The 21,561-nt window shown below is 45.2% G+C and overlaps 1 protein-coding gene across 4 annotated transcripts in view; it reads right to left on the reverse strand.

Annotated features, from left to right (window-relative positions):
- The window catches only part of LOC147434217 (putative copper-transporting ATPase HMA5), an 85,244-nt gene extending 64,309 nt beyond the window's left edge, over positions 1–20,935 (reverse strand). For 2 of the 4 annotated variants that reach the window (XM_086490781.1, XM_086490780.1), the window contains exon 1: positions 20,175–20,935. In XM_086490781.1, coding sequence (XP_086346907.1) covers positions 20,175–20,588 — 414 coding nt within the window. In that variant the 5' untranslated portion in view covers positions 20,589–20,935. The remainder of the gene's footprint in view (positions 1–20,174) is intronic. The other 2 variants (XM_086490782.1, XM_086490783.1) reach the window with 2 other exon arrangements.
- Between the last annotated feature and the right edge of the window lie 626 nt (positions 20,936–21,561).

A 21,561-nucleotide genomic window follows, 5' to 3' on the forward strand; every position in this document is an offset into this window, starting at 1 on the left:
ATGACGATGACGATGTCGATGGCGATGATGCGACGACGACGACGCGCTGAAAACGCAGATGCTGAAATCTGCGTTTTCCGGGCTGCAATTGCAAACTTCAACGGATCTGACCGTGCGGCGAGGATTTGTTGCGGGAAGGTGAGATCTGCGAGGTTCGGGGGTTCTACTGCGGAGTCTGACTGCTGAAAACTGAAAATGTTGGTCCTTCTTGAGTCCTTGTTGCGATGGAATTGCAAAATACTAGGGGCTGATCTGCAAACCAAAAACGCTAGGGCTGAATTGGAGTCTGCTGCAAAAACGTTGTGGATCTGCCAGTGCAAACCACTAACGCTAGTGCTGATCTCTCCTTTGCTGTCGCCGGGCTGATGCAGATGCAAAAACACTGGCTGATCTGGGTTCTTGTCCAAAAACGCTAGCTCTTCTGCTGTGATGCAGAAACGCTAGAGAATCTTGGGGTCCTACTGAGAAGTTGTCTGTGAGCAAGCGCTCTTGCTGACTTTTCTGCCAGAAAGTGCTAGCGCTAGGTTTCTATATCTACAAACTTATGGAATTTGCCCTACCCAGTTTCCAACAAAAGTCACTTAAAAATAATAAGTGAAAAATGTCAAAAATAGGGTAAATAGGTCTATGCACTGGAAAATGTTCTTGATGGTTTCTATGGTACTGCTGATGATCATGCTGTTGCTGCAACCAGAGGATATGCATCTAATCTAAGTGTCTGGACATGCACGGTCTGCGAACAGACTCACAAAAGTGCCAGATCACTTCCTATTCTAGACTGACTTGACTGAACTAAACCATGGTCATGTTGTAGCTTGTCCACGGACACATAGGGTTGGATGTGTCACGTGACACTGTTATGTGTGTTACATAATACACGTAAACGATCGGAGAGTGAAATGTGAACAACCCAACTGGTGTGAGGTACGCTCAACACAAGTCCTGGACGTTGTTGTAATGTTGATTGATAGTTTAATCAATCTAATTCCTGATGAAGTGTGTGGAACGCATAACACAACTATCAACGGACAATTTAAAATCTCGGATTGTGGTCAAACATCGTACATATTTACATCCAAGACAACACCAAGTCATCTATTGATGAGTGGTGTATCTGCGGATCACAAAGTACAAGGCGTGTCATGCTAAGATGAAGAGGGCATAGGTATGCATCTCTCCACTCTTAGATAGACCAACGTATCCCTCATATTTCTATGTAGTAAGAACGATGATGTGACTTAATCCAATCCCTGATGAAGTGTGTGGAACTCACAACACAAACATCAACGAACAACTTAACAATCTTAGATGCAGACCAAATATAGTATGTATCTACATCCAAGACAACACCAAGTCTTCTAGTGATGAACAATGACGTGTCTTTGGAGTTCGAAACACAAGAGTAACCAGTGCGTCACACAAAGATGAAGAGGGCATAAACTATACATCTCTCCACTCTCTGTTTGACGAACAAAACTCTTGTGTGTACGTGAAACAAACGATAATTTGAGCTGATCTAAAATTGATGTTAGGTGCAGCGGAATGATTGTTTGCGCTTTGCTCAAGATGAGTGCTCCGAACTGTGCTCAAGGGGTTCCTTTTAGTTCTTATGGAAGGTAGAGCCTTCCGTTCTTAAGTGCTATGATCAGAAACAAAGTAAATGGACACTGTATGTGCAAGTGTATGAGATTGAGAGATAGAGAGAGAAGAGAGATACGACACCAGAGACATTGTAAAACCCTCCTCCGAAGGCCCCACTCTCGTCGGCGAGAGTGGTCTACTTATGATTGCACAAAGTGGTACAATGCGGATGCAATGGACTGATGCAACTTGGGACTATGCCGATGACCACGACGATGATGACGACGACGACTTTAGGGCTGAAATCTGTAGTCTTCTGTCTACTGAATTTCGGGGCTGTTTCGGTGGCTGAAAATGACTGTTTTGGCTACATTTTCGAGGGCTCAAAATAGGGGTCTTCTGCAACCAACTAGGGCTGAATCTGCTGCTAATCCTAACTGCTGAAAACGCTGCTCCCCTGCTGCATCAATGGCTGAAAACCAAAAACACTGGCAGATCTGGGAACTTGCGGGCGATTCTGGCTAAAAATAGAAAACGCTGAACTGATCGGCTATCGTCGATGAGAACACTGGCTAGTCTGATGTGCTCGCGATGAGAAACTGCTAACGCCAGGGCTTGAGGGATTGTTGGCGAGGATCTGGTCTGAAATCGCCAAGGGCTAGGGGGAGATGGTGATGGAGACCAAAAACGCTAGGGGGTACTGCTGGGGTTCTGCTGAGAAGGTGCCTGTTGAGCATGTGCTCCTGCTGCCAGAAAGTGCTAACTTGGGTTTGCTTATATATTAACTTAGCAAAATTGCCCTACCTACTTTTGTTGGAAAGTCACTTTAAAATAATAAGTGAAAAATATCAAAAATAGGGAAAATAGGCTAAATGCACTGGAAAATTCCCTTGATGGAATCTGATGGATTCTGATGGGAATACTGATGATCATGCTGTGTGCAACCAGAGGATATGCATCTATGCTAAGTGACTGGGCATGCACGGTCTACGAATAGACTCATAAAAGTGCCAGATCACTTCTAATCTAGACTTGACTGGACTGACTGAATCCTGATCATGCTGTAGCTTGTCCATGGACACATAGGGTTGGATGTGTCACGTGACAATTGAGCAACCTATAGGTCACTCTAGAGTGAGAGGTGTAGATCATGCCTACTGCACACCACGAGTCTACCACTAAACCCTAAACTCGGCCCTGTGGTGAGAGATAGACAACTGCACCACACGAGTGAGAATCTAAGTCTGTCCTAAAACCCTTCTCTACAGTGAGCCAAGTGGCTGCACTCCATGAGAAAAGTGACTAATTTCTACACTCTTCTGGAGTGAGCCGGATGGCTACACACCACGAAGTGGCCTATAACCTGCAAGCCAACTCTGTGGTTAGAGTAAAACAACTGCACCACACGAGTCTTGCACAACACACAAAAACAAGTTAGAAAAGAGCAGGACAAGTTGAAAATATTACCTTAAGCTCTGGCTGTCCCAAAATCCTCCTCAAGCTCTGGCATTGCTTTCGATCAAAGCCGGCTCAAGCTCTAGAGCTACTTTCGATCGAAGCCGGCGACGGTTTCTTATATAAGATAAGCTTTCGATCGAAAGATATTTTGATCGAAATATCTTTCGATCGAAAAGAAAATAAAACGGCTATACAGTGATTATACAGGATTTCAGCGTATAATGGCGTTTTATACGTATATTTTTTTCGATACGGACGTATAAGTTCTTGAGTCAGGACTCGCGTGAGGCATGGCAACTCTTTCATGAGCTATCCCCCCCCCCCCCTGCCATTACCTCTAGAGACTTGGGGCCAGTACGCATCATCTTTGTACACAGTTTCTGGACAGCCGCCCCTTCCCGACCCCCCCTATCCATGCCCACACACATGTGCTTTTTTCACTGCTGAGATGGTGAAGAAGGCCATTGACAGGATGAGGACTGGGAGAGCATATGATCATAATGGATTAGCGGCTGAGCATTTCATGCATACCAGAGATCTACTAGCAAAGCTTCTAGCAGTTATGTTTAACCGTGCCATGTGTGAGAGCTTGCCTGATACTTGGAGTCGGATCATGACTAGTTTGTAGCCCAAGTGCCAACAGACAACTCTGCATGCACTATCATCCACATGAAATAGCATATCCTGCAATTGATCCATAGGGTCCAAATCAGAGTTACCCGAAACACGGAACGGGAACGGCGACGGGGACCCTTGCGGAACGGGGGAACGGCCGGGGGTCCGGAACGGGAACGGCGCGGAACGGGAGGCATAAAAAACACCCAAATAATGCTTGAGAAGGGAATGGGTGTGAGGGGGTGCATTTTAATTTTTGAGTCCTTGCACACTAAAAATACACCTAATGTTCACTGCAAATTTGCAAAAAACTGTCTATTTCTTTCCATTTTTGAGAGTTGGCCGTTCCGGGGCCGTTCCGGTATCAGGTGGTCACCCGGAACGGCAAAACATTCCGGGGCGTTCCAGCTTGGCAGAGGGGGAGGGAACGGCGTTCCGGCCTTCTAGGGCCTACGGAACGCGTTCCCCGGTAACTATGGTCCAAATGCATGAGCAAAACTATCACTGGAAAGCAAGGTAGATGCGATGTTCCTGCCATACAATCGAGGATGATGAGGTGGGTATTGTGTCCACAAGATAAGCCTCCTTCCCAGAGAGACAATATGATCAAAAATGGAAAGAGGGGTCCCATCAACCTGTAAGGAATGCCACTGCCACTCACCAAGATCCCAAATTAACTCAACCAAAGGCTTTCTCCGCCATATCCACAATCTCCAAAGTGGTACCTCCGTTGTAGTGAAAACGAGGTCAACACAAGAGTGCTTCTCAAAAAAGCCTACCCCTTTAACAGGTTGCCAATCAGCATGCAGCTGCTGATCAAGTGAAACCTCACCCTGGAACTTTATTCAGAAGTGCTTACCATGATGGCCAGTCTGTGTAATGCCAAACACCAGAGTTCCATGCTGTGCAGCGATCGTGGCTCTTGAGCTAGGGTGGAAGTACACGCATCAGCCCTGATGTGAAGGTAAAATAGTCTGTCTCCCAATGTAAGCATGCCAATCAGCAAGAATAGCCTGATCAATCTCCCCCATACACGCAGCTACCTCTTTGCGGATCCCGTAGGTAGCACCTATGACCTGCGCACTGACCAAGGAAGTACCTAACCAACGACATAAAGAACTTGTTAGGCCATCATCCCATTTGGCCAATCAATATGAGTCCTCTCACCTAGCTGACATCCCTGTGAATCTGGCACATGCATTCCAAACTAAAGGCTACCTCACTACCTCCTCTACACAAGAGGGTGGATGTCGAATCAAAGCAAGGCGCAATTCCTTCCAAATCCGTAGCAAGCAACGCATAAAAGGTGACAAGAGAGCCATATCCAAAGGTGCATCAATGAAGATGAATATGTGGTCAGTTGCCATACACCACCAGTATTTGTCACAAAATGTGTCAAGCCACTGAAGACCCAGAGAGTTAGGACTCCCTGAGCCTGACCCTAGCCAACCTGCAGATCGTGACCCTAAACGCTATCAAAAGCTAAAGAAGTCCTCACCAACTTACAAGTTCCTACCGAGTGGCCCAATTATCCAGGTTGATTGTTGCGGTGGGGGGCAAAATGCCAGGGCACTGCAGGAGTAGAAAACGTTGGGCGGATCTGCACTTGCACTTGAAATCTGATGAAAAAATGCTAAGCCTTGTGCTTCTTTTATACTAACTTTCTTGGTGCCAAGTCGGGAAAATGTGCAAATGTTTAGGATAAGCCTTATCTTTATATTGACACAATGGCAAGCTCAATAATATTTCTTCCTATGTTGTGTGCTCTTGAGCTTCTCCTTCATCTTCTCCATCTTTGCGTGCATTTCTGCAACTATATTTCCAACATATTGGTCCAAATTGTATTGCAATCTATTGAACAAGCCGATCATGGTCCTCACAATTCGTACCTTTCTGACTAGTCTCTATCACCAAGACAAAACCTATCATCATTATAATTACACTATAGGATGGATCTTATTAGAGTGAGCAGAGACTTTCATAACGAATCCTGCATTATGTTATGATGTTTGGACAAAGGAGGGGAGACTGAATGAGAAATACTCCATTTACAAGCCACAAACACTACCATTCACCTCCAATATTTCTTTTCCCCACGATACACATGTGCCACGATGTCACGAACACTCGGCTCATATTGGCTGATGAGCCAATGGACTCTGGTAGATACTGATATATTATGTTTGTGTGTGCACACATGGACTTCCACCAAAAAATGCAAGTATGCACATCTGTGTGTGCATGTGCATGCGCGTATGTGGATGTGTGCATATTAGCTGACGAGCCAATGGACTCTAGTAGATACTGATATATTATGTTTGTGTGTGTGCACATGCACACACACAAAAACATGCAAGAGTGCACACGTGTGTGTGTGTGTGTGTGTGTGTGTGTGTGCGCGCGCGCGTGTGTGTGACATGTGTGTGTGTGTGTGTCAGGTGTGTTCAGTGAGCGCAAGACTGCTGCGTGACCTTTTGCCCAGCGCGACCATCTGCTCAGTGTTGCAGACGAGGGCCACCTTCTGCCCGACGCGCGTGTCAGTGAGGATGAGCCATCGCGACATCAGCTGCAAGCCCTAATAGGTTTCTCATGCCCTGTTGCAGCCTTGCACAATCTGCTGCTCTATGTCATCAGTGTCAGCGGGGTGTGTGTGTGTGTGTGTGTGTGTGTGTGTGTGTGTGTGTGTGTAGAGAGTGTGCATGTGTGTACAGGTGCTCCTTCGCGTTGCCTTCTTTGCGCAAATTTGACTTGTACAGAAGTGTAATTCTTTTCAAGAGTTGATTCTCTAGAGTCAGGCTTATTTAGTTCAGTGGGCAGGTGTAGAGCTCAGTGGGCAGGTGTCCAGGTGGAAGTGTACAAAGTTTGTTGTGTTCAGCTATCTTCCAAGATTCAGGTCGCTAAGGTTGGCAGTATTTTGGTCCTTTCTTGACAGAGTCAGTCTGCAATCTCGATCAAGTGTATAAATGTAGGAAGCCGATGGCCGCAGAGTCCTCGGAAATGGGTGAAATCCGAGCTTGTTTGTTGGAAGATTTTGAAGGTGCGTGGAATGCCTAGGAGGGCCAGGAACCCACCACTGAGGTGCTTATTCCTGTGCAAGCTCTCTTGGACCCAGTGGCGCAGTATGCTCTCAATGCGATTATTTTGTTCTTTCCGGGCAAAATGCCCATTGCGCAAGACGTGGGTCAGTGGGTGGATTCCCTTCTTAAACGCCAAGCAGTCTGAGGTGTTTATTTTGGAGCCAGAGGGTTTTATGAAGTCTTGTTGGCTGACACTGATGCCCGAAACATGTTGCTTGAATTATCTCCTCTGTTTTCTGGTGCTCAGATGACACATGTATTGGCCTGGGCTCTTACCAAAGACTATCAAAGCCTTATCCGCCACAAGCGCCCAGTATGGGTAGAAATAGTTGACCCCTTTCCGCGCACCTGGCGACACTTTCTGTGCTTGCTTGTCGCTTGGGAAAAGTGATATGTCCTCCCAAACTTGACGCAAATACAAATCGGTTTTGTGTGCTTTGGGACACAGATGTTCCCACGCCTCAAAGTATTACTATCAACTCAGGGGACCCTCTCATTGGCAAGCGTCCTTTTAAGCTCAAATGGGGAAAATTTGCAAATTCATGTTTTCGCTGTAGTAAATTTGAACATGCAATCTGAATGTCCCGAGACTCATTTGCAACCTCCTCCTTTAGCGGTTCCACAGCTTGCTGTTTCCAATGGAAAGGAAGACTCTAGATCCCCCTCCATTGGGGTCTCTACCTTGCCCGATGCTCAGCCTCTGGATAGAGGTAAAGTCAAATCTGTTGGTTCCAAAACTCTTAGAGTTAGGGTAAGCTTGCAGCTGCTCAGGAGACATGGAATAAGGGTAAGAATGTCGATCTAGGGGAAGTATCTCCTTGGATAATCCCCAAGAAGGCTTTCAAAACACGCTCACAGCTTTCTTCTCGTAACTATGTACCTCCTGCAGTGAAATCTGCGGTGCACAAACCTCTTCCTTGTAATGACAATCGTATGCTTGTGGAAGCATGAACAAGGTGGTACATTCTTACAGAGATTTAGTGATTCATGGGACTTCTTCATCACCTGCATGCTTTGTTTCCCTTGATGAGGGTATGGAAGATAATGTAGTCGAGCCACGGTCTCTTGATGTTGATGTGTCTATGGGCACGTCTACTTAGTTCCCCTTTCCTTTGCCTTTGTACATATCTCTTTAATGCATAGTTGTGTTAAATGCATTTCATATAATGTGCGTGGGTTATGTAACGTTGATAAGTGGACATTAACCTGGCATTATGTACATACATGTAAGGCAAACATTGTTATTTTGCAAGGGCACAATCAGCATGAATTTGCTGGGCAATGTTCGTATTTTGCAGGATATTGGATAGCCTATGCTAGATTGACGGGCTATTCAGATGTTTTGATGTTGGTTAAACATGAGTTGCAGCCAGTTCTTGCGTACAATGGTCAAGCAGGTCGCTGGATGGTGATTCAATGTACAGTCAATGGTCAGACTTATGAAGTTGGGGGTGTTTATGCGCACACAGTCTCGGGGCAACATTCGGCTTTATGGCATGCAATGTCTTCTTATCCTTGGCTTTCCAATGCTTTTCTTTGTGGTGATTTTAACAACGCACCTGCTTCATTGGATAACACCATAGGACAATCGCACATGTTGGGTGTGGAAGAGCACGCTTGGACAAATCTTGTTGCTTGCACACGGTGTTGGGCGTTTTCTGGGAAGTTTTTTCGTGCTTCTATTTCATGGTTAGTCAATGGAGATCATACGTAGCTATTCGATAACTCCTCGTTTTAGCTTGACATCTTACATGCATTTGTGTGGATGATGTTAAAGCCCCAAAAGTTATTCTGTGAACTGCTCCCCTGTGGATGTTTGATCTCCTTGCTACGAGAATTTTCCCCCGTTGTGCTGACAGAGTTTGCCCATCCGTTACGTATCTGCTTAGCTGCAAGTTTGTTGTTGATAATGGATGTCGTATTAAGTTTTTTTTGGACGAGTTGATGAACCCAATAGTCTTTAGAAATCAAACCTAAGTGGGCACATTGGCCAATCATGCTTCAAATTGAAAAAGGATGTGAACCTCAGCTTTGGTAAAACAAAGACCATAACGATGCCTTGACTTTGAAGAAGGTCGTTTTTGGTAAGTGAAGTGGTGGCAAGCAGAGGAGGGTGAGAGCGCCCAAATTGGGGGAACAAGGACACATCTCTACAGGTTCTGGTTGGAATACTATCACTCAGCCTATGCAAGGGCAATCACAAATTAGAAGGGGGGATTTCTTGCTCTGTGTGTGGCAGGCAGTGTGGGTGTCGAAAAATTACAAAGGATCCTCATCCTGGCAGCAAGCCCCGACCTATGGATCAAGAGGTTACACCTTGCATCTAGCGAACAGAGTTGAGTCCATCCCTGGGAAGGGTGTATGCGTGTAGCTAGAGCAAGAAGGCAGCCATATATGGTTTCTTACAAGGCTAGGCATTGGGGGCTGATTTACGACACGCTGGTGATGCTCCCTTGTGGAAGTGCTGCGTGATTTGTTTTTATGCCGAGGCATCTTAAAGCAGACTGCCAATGATTTGGAGTTCTCTGCAAAGTTACGCAGCATTTAGCTTGTTTTACAAAGGTCATACTTTCAATTGTTGAGAAGAGCCATCATTCACCTTGAGGGCCAGTGAGATAGATAGCAGTGATGTGGACATTAAAGACCAGATAAACCAAAAGTGGGGCCTGCTGGCTATGGATCGTGGAGCAGGCCACTTGGGCTGCCAAGAAGCTTCATGAAAGCGATTGGGTGACAGAGATTTTGCAGTTGTGGTGCTCAAGGTTCGTGGGGGACTTTTGAAAAATTCGGATGAGGTCGCCAGCTATTGGAAAACCCATACATGCCATTAGCGATGTTGGACTGTTCCATAGGAGCTGACATCTGCCCTGCTCGTGGCTTCTCACATGAGTGTGTGCTTGCACAACTCAACATCGAGGGAGTATGTATTCTGCACTTATTTACCAGAGCCTGCGTTAAATGAAGCAACTACATCTATTTTGAGGAGAAATAGAGAGCTGTTGTGTAAGAAACTACGGCAATTGAACTCGTCGTGACTTAAAGGCATTGCATCAGCGGACAATAGAGGGGACTTAGTAGCAACGATGTTGTTAAATAGATGCCATGGATAATCTGCAACAAGGACAGAGTTCTACTATGTCTGTGTACTTGAAGGAGTTCCTAGCTACCTTATTGCCCAAATTTACAGAGTTTCCTTGCAAGGTGGTAAGGTACGTAAGGTACGGTACGTATTCGGTACGTCATGTACGTACTACTGAATGGATAGAGTTGTAAGGTACGTAAAATTCATATGTTCTAAAAGCCAAAAGCCTACAATACGGTCCATACTTGATTAAAAAATCATAAGTATCACTTCAAGCATGTTAGTTCACTATTCTACAAACCAAGGCAAAGCTTTCACACGAATACCAGCAAGTCATGACTCCTTGCTCGACATTCAACAAATCAACATTGAAGTGACAAGAACACATACAATTTCAAATATACACAACCTAAAATTTGAAGTTTCACAACAAACTAGTTACTACAAAGAACTTCAAAGTTCACATTGATCATGATTTGCCAATTTGCAAAATCGATGGGCGAACCCTATTGTGCCGACCTACTGGGGTTTTTTTTCCAACAACAAAAAAAGGTACAGTACGGATCCGTACAGTACTGTCACGTGACACATCCAACCCTATGTGTCCGTGGACAAGCTGCAGTATGATCAGGGTTCAGTCAGTCCAGTCAAGTCTAGATTAGCAGTGATCTGGCACTTTTGTGAGTCTATTCGTAGACCGTGCATGCCCAGTCACTTAGCATAGATGCATATCCTCTGGTTGCACACAGCATGATCATCAGAATTCCCATCAGAATCATTTAGAATCAGTTAGGGGATTTTTCCAATGCATTTAGCCTAATTTCCCTAATTTTGACATTTTTCACTTATTATTTTTAAGTGACTTTCCAACAAAAGTAGGTAGGGCAATTTTGCTAAGTTTGTATATAAGCAAACCCAAGTTAGCACTAAATGGCAGAAGAAGCAGCAGGAGCTCCCCGCCCAACAGGCGTCTTCTCAGCAAGAACCCGCAGTACCTCCCCAAGCCTGGCGTTTTCCTCTCCATGAGCCTAGCATTTTCAGTTTGGGCCTTCACCATCGCCAGACACTCCCCCCATTTGGCGTTTTCAGCATTGCTTGGTCGCCATAGTACCCTACAGCCCAGCGTTTTGCATATCGCCAACACCTCCACAGCCTAGCGTTTTCAGCCTTCCCATGATCGCCAGCAGTCCCCAGAACCCAGCGTTTTTCACTAACGCTACAGTACCATATCAGCGTTTTCTGTTTTCAGCCCATTGGTTGCAGATAGGCAGCGTTTTCAGCATGCATGATTTGCATCAGATTCAGCCATAAAGACTTGCAGATATCCCCATTTTCAGCCCTCGAAAACATAGTCAAAACAGTCATTTTCAGCCACCGAAACAGCCCCGAAATTCAGCAGTTAGAAGACCGTAGATTTCAGCCCTAAAGTCGTCGTCGTCACCGGCATAGTCTCAGGTTGCATCAGTCCATTGCATCGTCATTGTACCACTTTGTGCAATCAATAAGTAGACCACTCTCGCCAACGAGAGTGGGGCCTTCGGAGGAGGGTTTTACAACGTCTCTGGTGTCGTATCTCTCTTCTCTCTCTATCTCTCAGTCTCATACACTTGCACACACAGTGTCCATTCACTTTGTTTGTGATCATAGCACTTTCCATTAAGAACGGAAGGCTCTACCTTCCATAAGAACTAAAAGGAACCCTTGAGCATAGTTCGGAGCACTCATCTTGAGCAAAGCGCAAACAATCATTCCGCTGCATCTAACATTGGTATCAGAGCTTTGGCAGTGTTCTGTATCACTAGAACCACAAGAACCACAAGAATTTTTTAAGCTTGTTGAGGTCGCACACACCCAAGTTCGCTTGGGCGTGTCAATTCCTAATCATGTTTGTTGAAGAGTGACAGGAATCCCAGGAAAGAAGGGCTTGTCCAGCCTCCCCTTGTGTCTCTTTTCACTCATTGAGAGCGGACCGTGCACTTAGTGGCTGGCCAATCGACGTGAGGTGGGAAAAGCAACCTTGGTGTGAGCTCAAGGCCGCCAAGGGGTGCGCCCGCGGGAAAGAGTAGAACTTGGGTGAAGAGAAGATCCTTCTCAAACGCGATTTGTAAGCGAAAGAAAAACCTCAAGAACCTCAAGATCCTCAAGAACCTAAGAACCCAAGACCCTCAAGAACCCCAAGTTCCTCGTGAACTTAAGAACCAAAGATCATAGTGCATGGTCGTCACCCGAAGCGGAATGGATACTTCGCATACAGGTGATGAGCATGAGAGAGGCGACGAGGAATTTTCCCCACCAAGAGATTTTTCGACCCTCCCCCTTCGCCATCTACGCCACCAAGTGTCCCAACCCCTATGGAGGCCATGGTCAAGTCGATGTTGGACATGATGGCACAACAACAAGAAACGAATCAAGTTGCATTGGCACAACTCGCAAGCAAGGCAGAACAACAAGAAGCTAAGGACCGTGAGCGCGACGAAAGAAACGCAAGACTTGCTGCACAACAAGAAGACAATCGCCTTGCTTTAGAACGCTAGCGCGACGCACGCAAAGAACGAAAACAACAAAGAAAGACGGACAAGGTGGCAAGAAGCGCGGTCTTGGAGGCCGAGCGTGCAACTCAAAGATTGGCTTTGGAGACCGAGCGTGAAGCTCAAAGAGTGGCTCTGGAGACCAAGCGTTAAGCTCAAAGAGAGCTACGCACTCAAGAATTGCTTCGACAAGTGCTAGCCTCGAAGACCGAACCACCCAAAGATCGTGGGATTTCCTCAAGTGGCGCAAGCCACAATGCGGATTCCAACCATCCAGTCACAGAGAAGTTGACTTTCAGTAAGTATGATGGCAAGATAGATGCTACAGTTATTCATTCTTGGTTGCATCAATTTAATGCTTATTTGCGACAACTAAGAAGACAGGAAATATAAAGGTTTTGACGGTAGCTATGTACCTTGCCGGTGATGCCATCAATTGGTACCACGCATGGCAAGAGGCACAGCTAGCAGTGCACCTAGAGGAAGCCGACGAATTCACGCCCCTTTCCTTCAATTGAGCTGATTTCCAAGACAAGCTCAAGGCACGGTTTATGCCACCTTAGTACCTCGCAGGATTGAAGGACGATTGGCGTGCTCTCAAGCAAAATGGTATGCCGGTTATGTCTTTCTCTAATCGTGTTTTGCAGTTAGGTACCCAATTACGCAAGTCAGATGATGAACGCAAAGAGACATTCCTTCTTGGGTTAGACGACTATATCAAGTTTGATGTAGAAGTCTTCGATCCAATCGATCTCAACAAGGCGGTAGCGATTGCTCTCGCACAGGAGATGAAGCACAACAAGGGAAACCTAAGGAGAACAAGACTTCCACAAGTACCTTGCAGACTTCTCAGAACCCTCAGAACGGTAAGAATGGTAAGAATGGTAACTCTTCTAACCAATCTTCCAATAGTCTCTCAGAAAAGAATTCTTTCAATGAATCTAAAGGTAAAGCTAACACAATTGCTAAACCTAAGCTTACTCCAGATGAAAAGGTAGCACAAGGAATTGTAAGAGGATACATCACGTCGAAAGAGCAAAGCACTTATTCTAAGGAAGGTCGTTGTTTTCATTGTCACATTAAGGGTCACATAAAAAGAACATGTCCTAAGCTTGAATCGAATGAATCTAAAGAATCCACAGAACCCACTTCCTCTGTCAATGCAATGAATGATAACACGAGTGTGCACCAAGTTTCGCATGACCCTCACATTGATGATTCTCTCATTAAATGTTATGGTCGTACGTCGGGGTAGCGTTTTGTCATATTGTTTGACCCAGGTAGTATGCATGATGTAATCAGTTCCTCTTGTTGAGAGAGCCCGCCTCGAAGTTACTCCGAGATCTCCTATGGAGGTCTCTGGCTTTCGTCCCGGTATGGACGCTCTCATCACGGAGGAGTGCCTTGATGTGTTTTTTGGAATTCAGCAAGCTGCCTTCACTAGAAGATTTGTTGTTTCTCCTCTCTCAGGATGTGATATGATTTTGGGCATTAAATGGTTTCGTGAACTGAATGCTCTCATTGATTTTGAGGCTAACACTCTCACTTTACATGCCAAAAGTGATTCTCCCATTGTCATTCATGGAGAGGACATTATTCATTCTCCATCTCTCATTGCTAATATGCAGGACAAGATTGAAAGGATCCATGAGAAGGAAACTCTCTCAGTCTCTTCTTCTCCAAAGCATGACACACAGGATTTGCATGATTGTGAAAAGCATGATAATTTGATTGACAATGATCAGCATAATGATTTGGATGATAAAGACAAGCATGATGATTTGCATGAAGAAGATGTGATTGTTCACAAGGATGATGAGTTAGTTGATGCTTTTTCTAGCAAAGCTAACCTCATTGCAGATTCGATCAATCACGAAGGATCGATCTTGGCTCTCGAGCCTAGGTCCAAATAACCCTCACAGGAAGTATTATGTGTTCGCATGATTGATACGCACGCATTGTTCGAGTGTTTCATTCGTGATCATTTCCTGTATTTTAGTCAACATCGTTATGTGATCCCTTTTCCTAGGCATGACATTGTATGTTAAGCACGTTTCTCTCATGGATGAGCACGAATGTATGCGGATTTTTCGTGAAAAGCTGAAAAGTATGTATGTCAGGAAGTCACATTCCATGTCTCTTCTTTGGCATGACACAGTTTCCGAACGAGCACATGAAAGTATGAGCACCAAGCCTAGCAAAGCTAACCTCATTGCAGATTCGATCAATCACGAAGGATCGATCTTGGCTCTCGAGCCTAGGTCCAAATAACCCTCACAGGAAGTATTATGTGTTCGCATGATTGATACGCACGCATTGTTCGAGTGTTTCATTCGTGATCATTTCCTGTATTTTAGTCAACATCGTTATGTGATCCCTTTTCCTAGGCATGACATTGTATGTTAAGCACGTTTCTCTCATGGATGAGCACGAATGTATACGGATTTTTCGTGAAAAGCTGAAAAGTATGTATGTCAGGAAGTCACATTCCATGTCTCTTCTTTGGCATGACACAGTTTCCGAACGAGCACATGAAAGTATGAGCACCAAGCGTAGGCATTTCCATTGTGTTTTGCCACAGTTGATTGCTCTAGATCATAAGAGAAAGATTCGATCTCATTGTTTGCATGTGTTTAATGAACGGGTTGTCACTCCGTCTCTATATTCATCTACATTGCATACACAGTCTTTAGAGAAGACAATATTTTTTCCCTTCACTTTACATGGAATGGGTATGTTCATGGTTTTGTGTTGGAAATGGTTTCACGAATTTTCAGCTATGGAGATTCTTGAAGAAGAAAGAAGCAGGTCTCTAGACGAAGTTGAAACAAGGAAGGAGCCACAAAAGACTTTGTGTCGCTTTCGGCGCGGCCCAAAGAAGCAAGCGTTGCAGACCTTTATGAAGTTCAAGTACCACATGACCCACACATCAGAGTGGGCCGACGAAGAGTCCCTTCCAGCATTCCGGATGCTATTGGCGATCTCCCTCGACACCATACAGTTCGGTACCAGTACCTCACTTTGAAAAGGAGGGGATCTCACGTGACACATCCAACCCTATGTGTCCGTGGACAAGCTACAGTATGATCACGGTTCAGTCAATCCAGTCAAGCCTAGATTAGCAGTGATTTGGCACTTTTGTGAGTCTATTCGTAGACCGTGTATGCCCGGTCACTTACCATAGATGCATATCCTCTGGTTGCACACAGCATGATCATCAAAATTCCCATCAGAATCCATTAGAATAAGTTAGGGAATTTTTCCAATGCATTTAGCCTAATTTCCCTATTTTTGACAGTTTTCACTTATTATTTTTAAGTGACTTTCCAACAAAAGTAGGTAGGGCAATTTTGCTAAGTTTGTATATAAGCAAACCCAAGTTAGCACTAAATGGCAGAAGAAGCAGCACGAGCTCCCCGCTCAACAGGCGTCTTCTCAGCAAGAACCCGCAGTACCCCCCCAAGCCTGGCGTTTTCCTCTCCATGAGCCTAGCGTTTTCAGTTTGGGTCTTCACCATCGCCAGACACTCCCCCCACTTGGCGTTTTCACAATTGCTTGGTCGCCACAGTACCCTACAGCCCAGCGTTTTGCATATCGCCAGCACCTCCACAGCCTGGCGTTTTCAGCCTTCCCATGATCGCCAGCAGTCCCCAGAACCCAGCATTTTTCACTAACTCTACAGTACCAGATCAGCGTTTTCTGTTTTCAGCCCATTGGTCGCAGATAGGCACCTTTTTCAGCATGCATGATTTGCATCAGATTCAGCCATAAAGACTTGCAGACATCCCCATTTTCAGCCCTCGAAAACATAGCCAAAACAGTCATTTTCAGCCACCGAAACAGCCAGACATCCCCATTTTCAGCCCTCGAAAACATAGCCAAAACAGTCATTTTCAGCCACCGAAACAGCCCCGAAATTCAGCAGTTAGAAGACCGCAGATTTCAGCCCTAAAGTCGTCGTCGTCACCGGCATAGTCTCAGGTTGCATCAGTCCACTGCATCGTCATTGTACCACTTTGTGCAATCAATAAGTAGACCACTCTCGCCGACGAGAGTGGGGCCTTCGGAGGAGGGTTTTTCAACGTCTCTGGTGTCGTATCTCTCTTCTCTCTCTATCTCTCAGTCTCATACACTTGCACGCACAGTGTCCATTCACTTTGTTTGTGATCATAGCACTTTCCATTAAGAACGAAAGGCTCTACCTTCCATAAGAACTAAAAGGAACCCTTGAGTATAGTTCAGAGCACTCATCTTGAGCAAAGCGCAAACAATCATTCCGCTGCACCTAATAGGTACAGACCGTATTGTACGGACGTACCATATCATACGATAAGGTATGTACGTACAGATCCTACCTTGTTTCCTTGTAAGTTAAAGACCCCTTGGGTGAGGGCTTGAGTTGGCAACCGGATACAGCTTTAGGAGTTGTAGTTGCAGGTGTTTGAGTGGATAGGTTTGTGATCCCGAACTGACAAAGAGGCCAAGCTATAGAGGTGCTTTGCTCCAGCTTTCTTCTGTCAATGGATGTTGGATTTGTGGAGCCTTTTACATCCGAATGTTTGTGGGAATACTTTTCAGCATAATGCTCACTCGTCGTATCGTGCACAGCTAGATCGGTGGTGTGTCCTTAATATGCAACAGTATGATGAGTATGTATGCAAGATGAGCATTGACCACACCTTGTTAGTGTCTGATCATGCCCCGGTTTTGATGGCCTTGCGCTTTGGGCAAATGTATGATACCTATCTTTCGCATGAGGTATTTCGTGGCATGATTCATGATGTCATTCTCCCACTGGTCGCCCAAATGCATTTGGATCCTGATATTGCTTGGTATCGTTTCCTCATGCGTGTGCAAAGTTTGATTCAGGATTATAGCAAGTACTATATGCTTCAGTTACACGGGAGTGTTGACGATGCGAAAAATGTTCATCGAGAGCTCCAAATTTTGGCTAATACGCCACTGTGAGTTGACAACGCTTTGTCATGCTCGAGTATGTCTGCAACATAATGACAAACGCAAACTAGATAAATGGCAAACTCGTGCTCGGCATCGAGCGTTTGTAGATAAGGAATGTGCTTCGAAACAGTTTTTTAAGCACCTACACTATTCAAGGGCCTCTCAAGCCATTAAGAGGGTGAAGCTCCCATCAGGCTCCTGGACAACTTCGAAAAGTGAGCTTGCTGATGCCTTGATGTCGCATTTTGGGAATGTAATTTGCTATTCCTCCTCTGGTTTCTATTGAAACTCGTTGTGCCCGCCGACTTCTGTTATCTAAAGTGAATGCAATTCTCTCCTCTCGTGATGCGCAAGCGATGGAGGTGGATTTTACTGAAAATGAATTGCACTCAGCATTGATTGCTCTTGGCATATGGTGTTCCCCTGGTTGGAACAGACTCTGTGGAATTTTTCATCTCCTTCTGGGAGCACTTGAAAGAGCCTTTGCTCTATATGATGAATGTTGCGTGGAATAAGCTGAATTTGCCATTGTCTTGGAAAGAAGGCTTGCTGAAATTATTGCCTAGGCAGGCGCTTTGCGAGCATTTTTCTCATTGGCGGTCGATTACCCTCATGCCGGTCGTATACAAAATTTTGCCTAAGATGATTGTGCATCAAATCAAGGAGTCACTTCTTGCAGGTATCCATCCCGCTTAATATGTTTTCATCCCTCGTCGCCAGATCATGGATAATTTGGCGAATGTCTTGATTGGAATGGAATATGCCCAATATACCCAGCAAGATATACTCGTGATGCAAGTGGACATTGGAAAGGCCTTTGATACGATACAGTGGGATTTCATTGCTGATACAATGCGAGCCCTTGGATTTGATCCTAGAATAGCCAATGTTGTATATTCCTTGTATGCTCATAGTTTGTCGTTTAGCCTTCTTGATGGTGACCTGACTGATCCTTCGCAACTTGGATGCTCTGTCAGGCAAGGTTGTCCCCTCAACGCTTTATTGTATGACATTGCCACCCACCCCTTGTTGTTGCATCTAGATCACTTGACTTCCATTGGCCGTCTTCACGGATTGCAATTACCCTCTGGGAATGACTTTATTGGCTACGCTTATGCTGATGACTCATTATTCATGCCTCGTAATAACCCGGATGATATGCGTGAGATTATGCAAGCTTTGGATACATTTGGGCTTGCGGCTGGCCTTAAGGTCAACTTCATAAAATCCAAACTATTGCCTCTTCATGCATGCGATTGGCATCATCTTTTGTGGCCTGGAGAGATAATTGATTCGCATGAGATTGTCAGACACTTGGGGTATCCTATTTGGCAGAATGTAACCAATACCCAGCAAGTGAATTGGGTTATGCAACGCCTACAATTAAAATTGCACTATTGGAAACTGTCCACTTGGCCGTTACATGTTCGGCTTCGTATTGTCTAGAGCATAATGATGGCATATGTTCAGTTCTATTTGCCATTGTTACATTGGCCTCCTCTTCGCCTTGCATCGCTTATGTCTGAAATTTAGTCTAATTTCTTGCGTAGTGATTCCCGAAAGAAAGGCCTTCATTTGTTATCTATGGAGAAACTTTGCACTCCGAAGCGCTTTGGGGGCTTAGTATTTTGGATCTTCGCCGCCATGCTCTAGCAAGGAAGGACATGTGGCAAGATGGAGGGTCGTATTCCTGGTTGCTCGGTTATTCTGCTTTACTCATTGCTTGGAAAGCGGTGACAGTTCATCTTTCATGGCATGGCAGACTACAACCAATTGGGAATTCTATACGCTTGGAAAGCATTCACTGGACTCGAGCATTCTCATTTTCTTTTGTTGACCGTTCGCCACGTCAAGCATACTTTCTCTCTTGTCGAGGAATATGTACGGTGGATGATGTGGTTGACACGTGTGGGAATATGCTTCCTTTCTCTCGAGCGGCTGAACACTTTTCTTTGGGTGCATTATCGCCAGATTTGGAAAGAACTTCAGCAAATGCTCGCTGCTTTCCTGCCTGTTCCGCCGTTGGCTAATGGAAACCGTATGACGGATTGGACTTTATGGGAAACATCTTTTGATGCCATTTCTACTAGCAACATTTATGCCTCTCTTCTGCGTGATTCTTGGCCGGCTGATCATTGTAATGCGCTATGGTCGTTGCATAGATCTGATTTATGGTGGAGAAAGGCTCTTACTGCGATTTGGAAGAGCCATTTGCCTCTGAAAGAATGTCTGTTTCTTTGGTGCTTCTTGTTGGGAGTTCTCCCTCTTGGAACTTTCCTTGTTGCACGTCATGTCAGCTCTTCTTGTTGTATCACATGTTCAGCTTGTGAAGAGACTGTTATGCACCAGCTTTGGGATTGTCGCGTCAACAAGGCCTTTCTTGCCTGCATATCATCATGTATGCGCCTTCGATTTCCCTTGGCGACTTTCCACAAACGGTTTTGGGCTTTTCGCGTCCTCTCGACTTCCCTTCAATAATTTGCAGCCTTCTTCACTTGGGTTAGATTATGGTCCTTATGGTCTTTGTGGCGCCAATGCAATCTTCGCATGTTCCATCAGCAAGAGGCAGATCTCTTTCCTTTTTTCAAGATATCACCTAGGCAATCCTTACATTTTGCCCTTGATGTTGGGGACATATCGCCCGATATCCTACAGCTATCCTATGTTTGCTTCTAGCCGCCGGAACACTTCTATGTTCTTTCCTTTTGTATCTATCTTTCTGATGGGTTTTCCTCACTCTGAGGATTCCCATTTGTAAATAAATCAAATCAAATTTACAAAAAAAATGTGTGTGTGTGTGTGTGTGTGTGTGTGTGTGTGTGTGTGAAAGAGAGAGAGAGAGAGAGAGAGAGAGAGAGAGAGAATATATCATACACTGATAAAAACAGGGCAGAACACAACTTGGGCTGTGCTTTGAAGTAACGAAACGCTTGCATCCTGAATTCCATGAAGACGTTTGACAGCCTTCTCAACAGAGCTAGCACAGGCAGCGCACTCCATGCCCTTCACCTTGAATTTGACCTTGCTGACAACAGCAATGGCTGATGGCCCATCATTTGAGCAAACTTCAGAGGTGCCAATTACATTGTCATTAGCTGATGATGAGATTTTGCTTGATGGAGAGTAGAGACGAGGCATGGCCGGATAGCGTGGAATAGGCACCAGCACAAGATTGTTACCAGAAGAAGAAGCTGGAGCAGGGGGCTCTACCACACAAGCGCTTGAGGAAAGGTATTTTTCAAAGGTCTCCATATCCACTTTTCCGCAGCAATTCTCCATTTTGAGCATATTGTGAAGGCTGGAGAGCGCTGAACAACGAGAGAACAACCACAGCTAGAACTCTTTAGAGATGCCGATTCTGAAGTTTGCAAAGCAAGGAAGGCCGCTTCGGGGTGTAGCAATGTCGAAGAAAGCAGTGCAGGAGATCATACTGTAGCTGCTAAACAGGAAATGGAGGCTTGAGCTTGACTCTTCACGCTGAGAAGGTTTCCATAGCGAGAGCTCAGCATATTGTTTGTCTGTGTAGAGAAACATAGGCGAGGAAAGAGGACACTGCATTAGAAGCACGTCCTCTCCGCTCCACCACCTTCTGTAGTGTATGAGGGGGCAAAGGCCACCTCGTACCGCCTTTAAAACTTTTAAACTGAATGGTTGAGAACCGGTGTAGAGTAGGAGTAGTTGAAACTGGGGTGGGGCCCAGCCTCCACTTAGAGAAGTTAGCATTTGTAAAGTGGGAATCACTAGGTACCCTCCTTTCCAAGTGTCCAGACTCGCTTTCACCAACCAACACTTTCATGAGTAGCCTGAAGCATCCCGTAGCCTTAAAAAATAAAGCCCTCTAACTACTACAAGTTGCGCCATACACAAAAAGGGAAAAACAACCATAAAAAGCACAGCAACAGGAAAAAGCATAGGACTTGTGTAGCATGGATGATGGAAATTGGAATACTTGCTAACTCGCGCAGTTGGTGTTTGCGTACAAGCATAATATGGTATATCAATCGACAAAGAAAAACGAATATAGTAAGCCCACTGATTGGTAATAGCTTGAAGTTGGAGAGAAAGAGGTCACGGAAGCAAAAAAGTTGAACGGGTGTCCCACATGAAGAAGGATCCAAAGAGTAGCAACACACACGTTAGAAATCTACTTAGGTTGCACAAAGGGCATGAGATGTGCACATTTAAGAGATATTACCATCGTCACAATAGTTTTTCTCATTAGCATTGAATCCGTCTAGGGTCATGCATAGCCCAATATAAG

This window comes from Adiantum capillus-veneris, chromosome 19 (assembly GCF_014529385.1).
Source record: "Adiantum capillus-veneris isolate H3 chromosome 19, ASM1452938v2, whole genome shotgun sequence".
Taxonomy (NCBI): Eukaryota; Viridiplantae; Streptophyta; class Polypodiopsida; order Polypodiales; family Pteridaceae; genus Adiantum; species Adiantum capillus-veneris.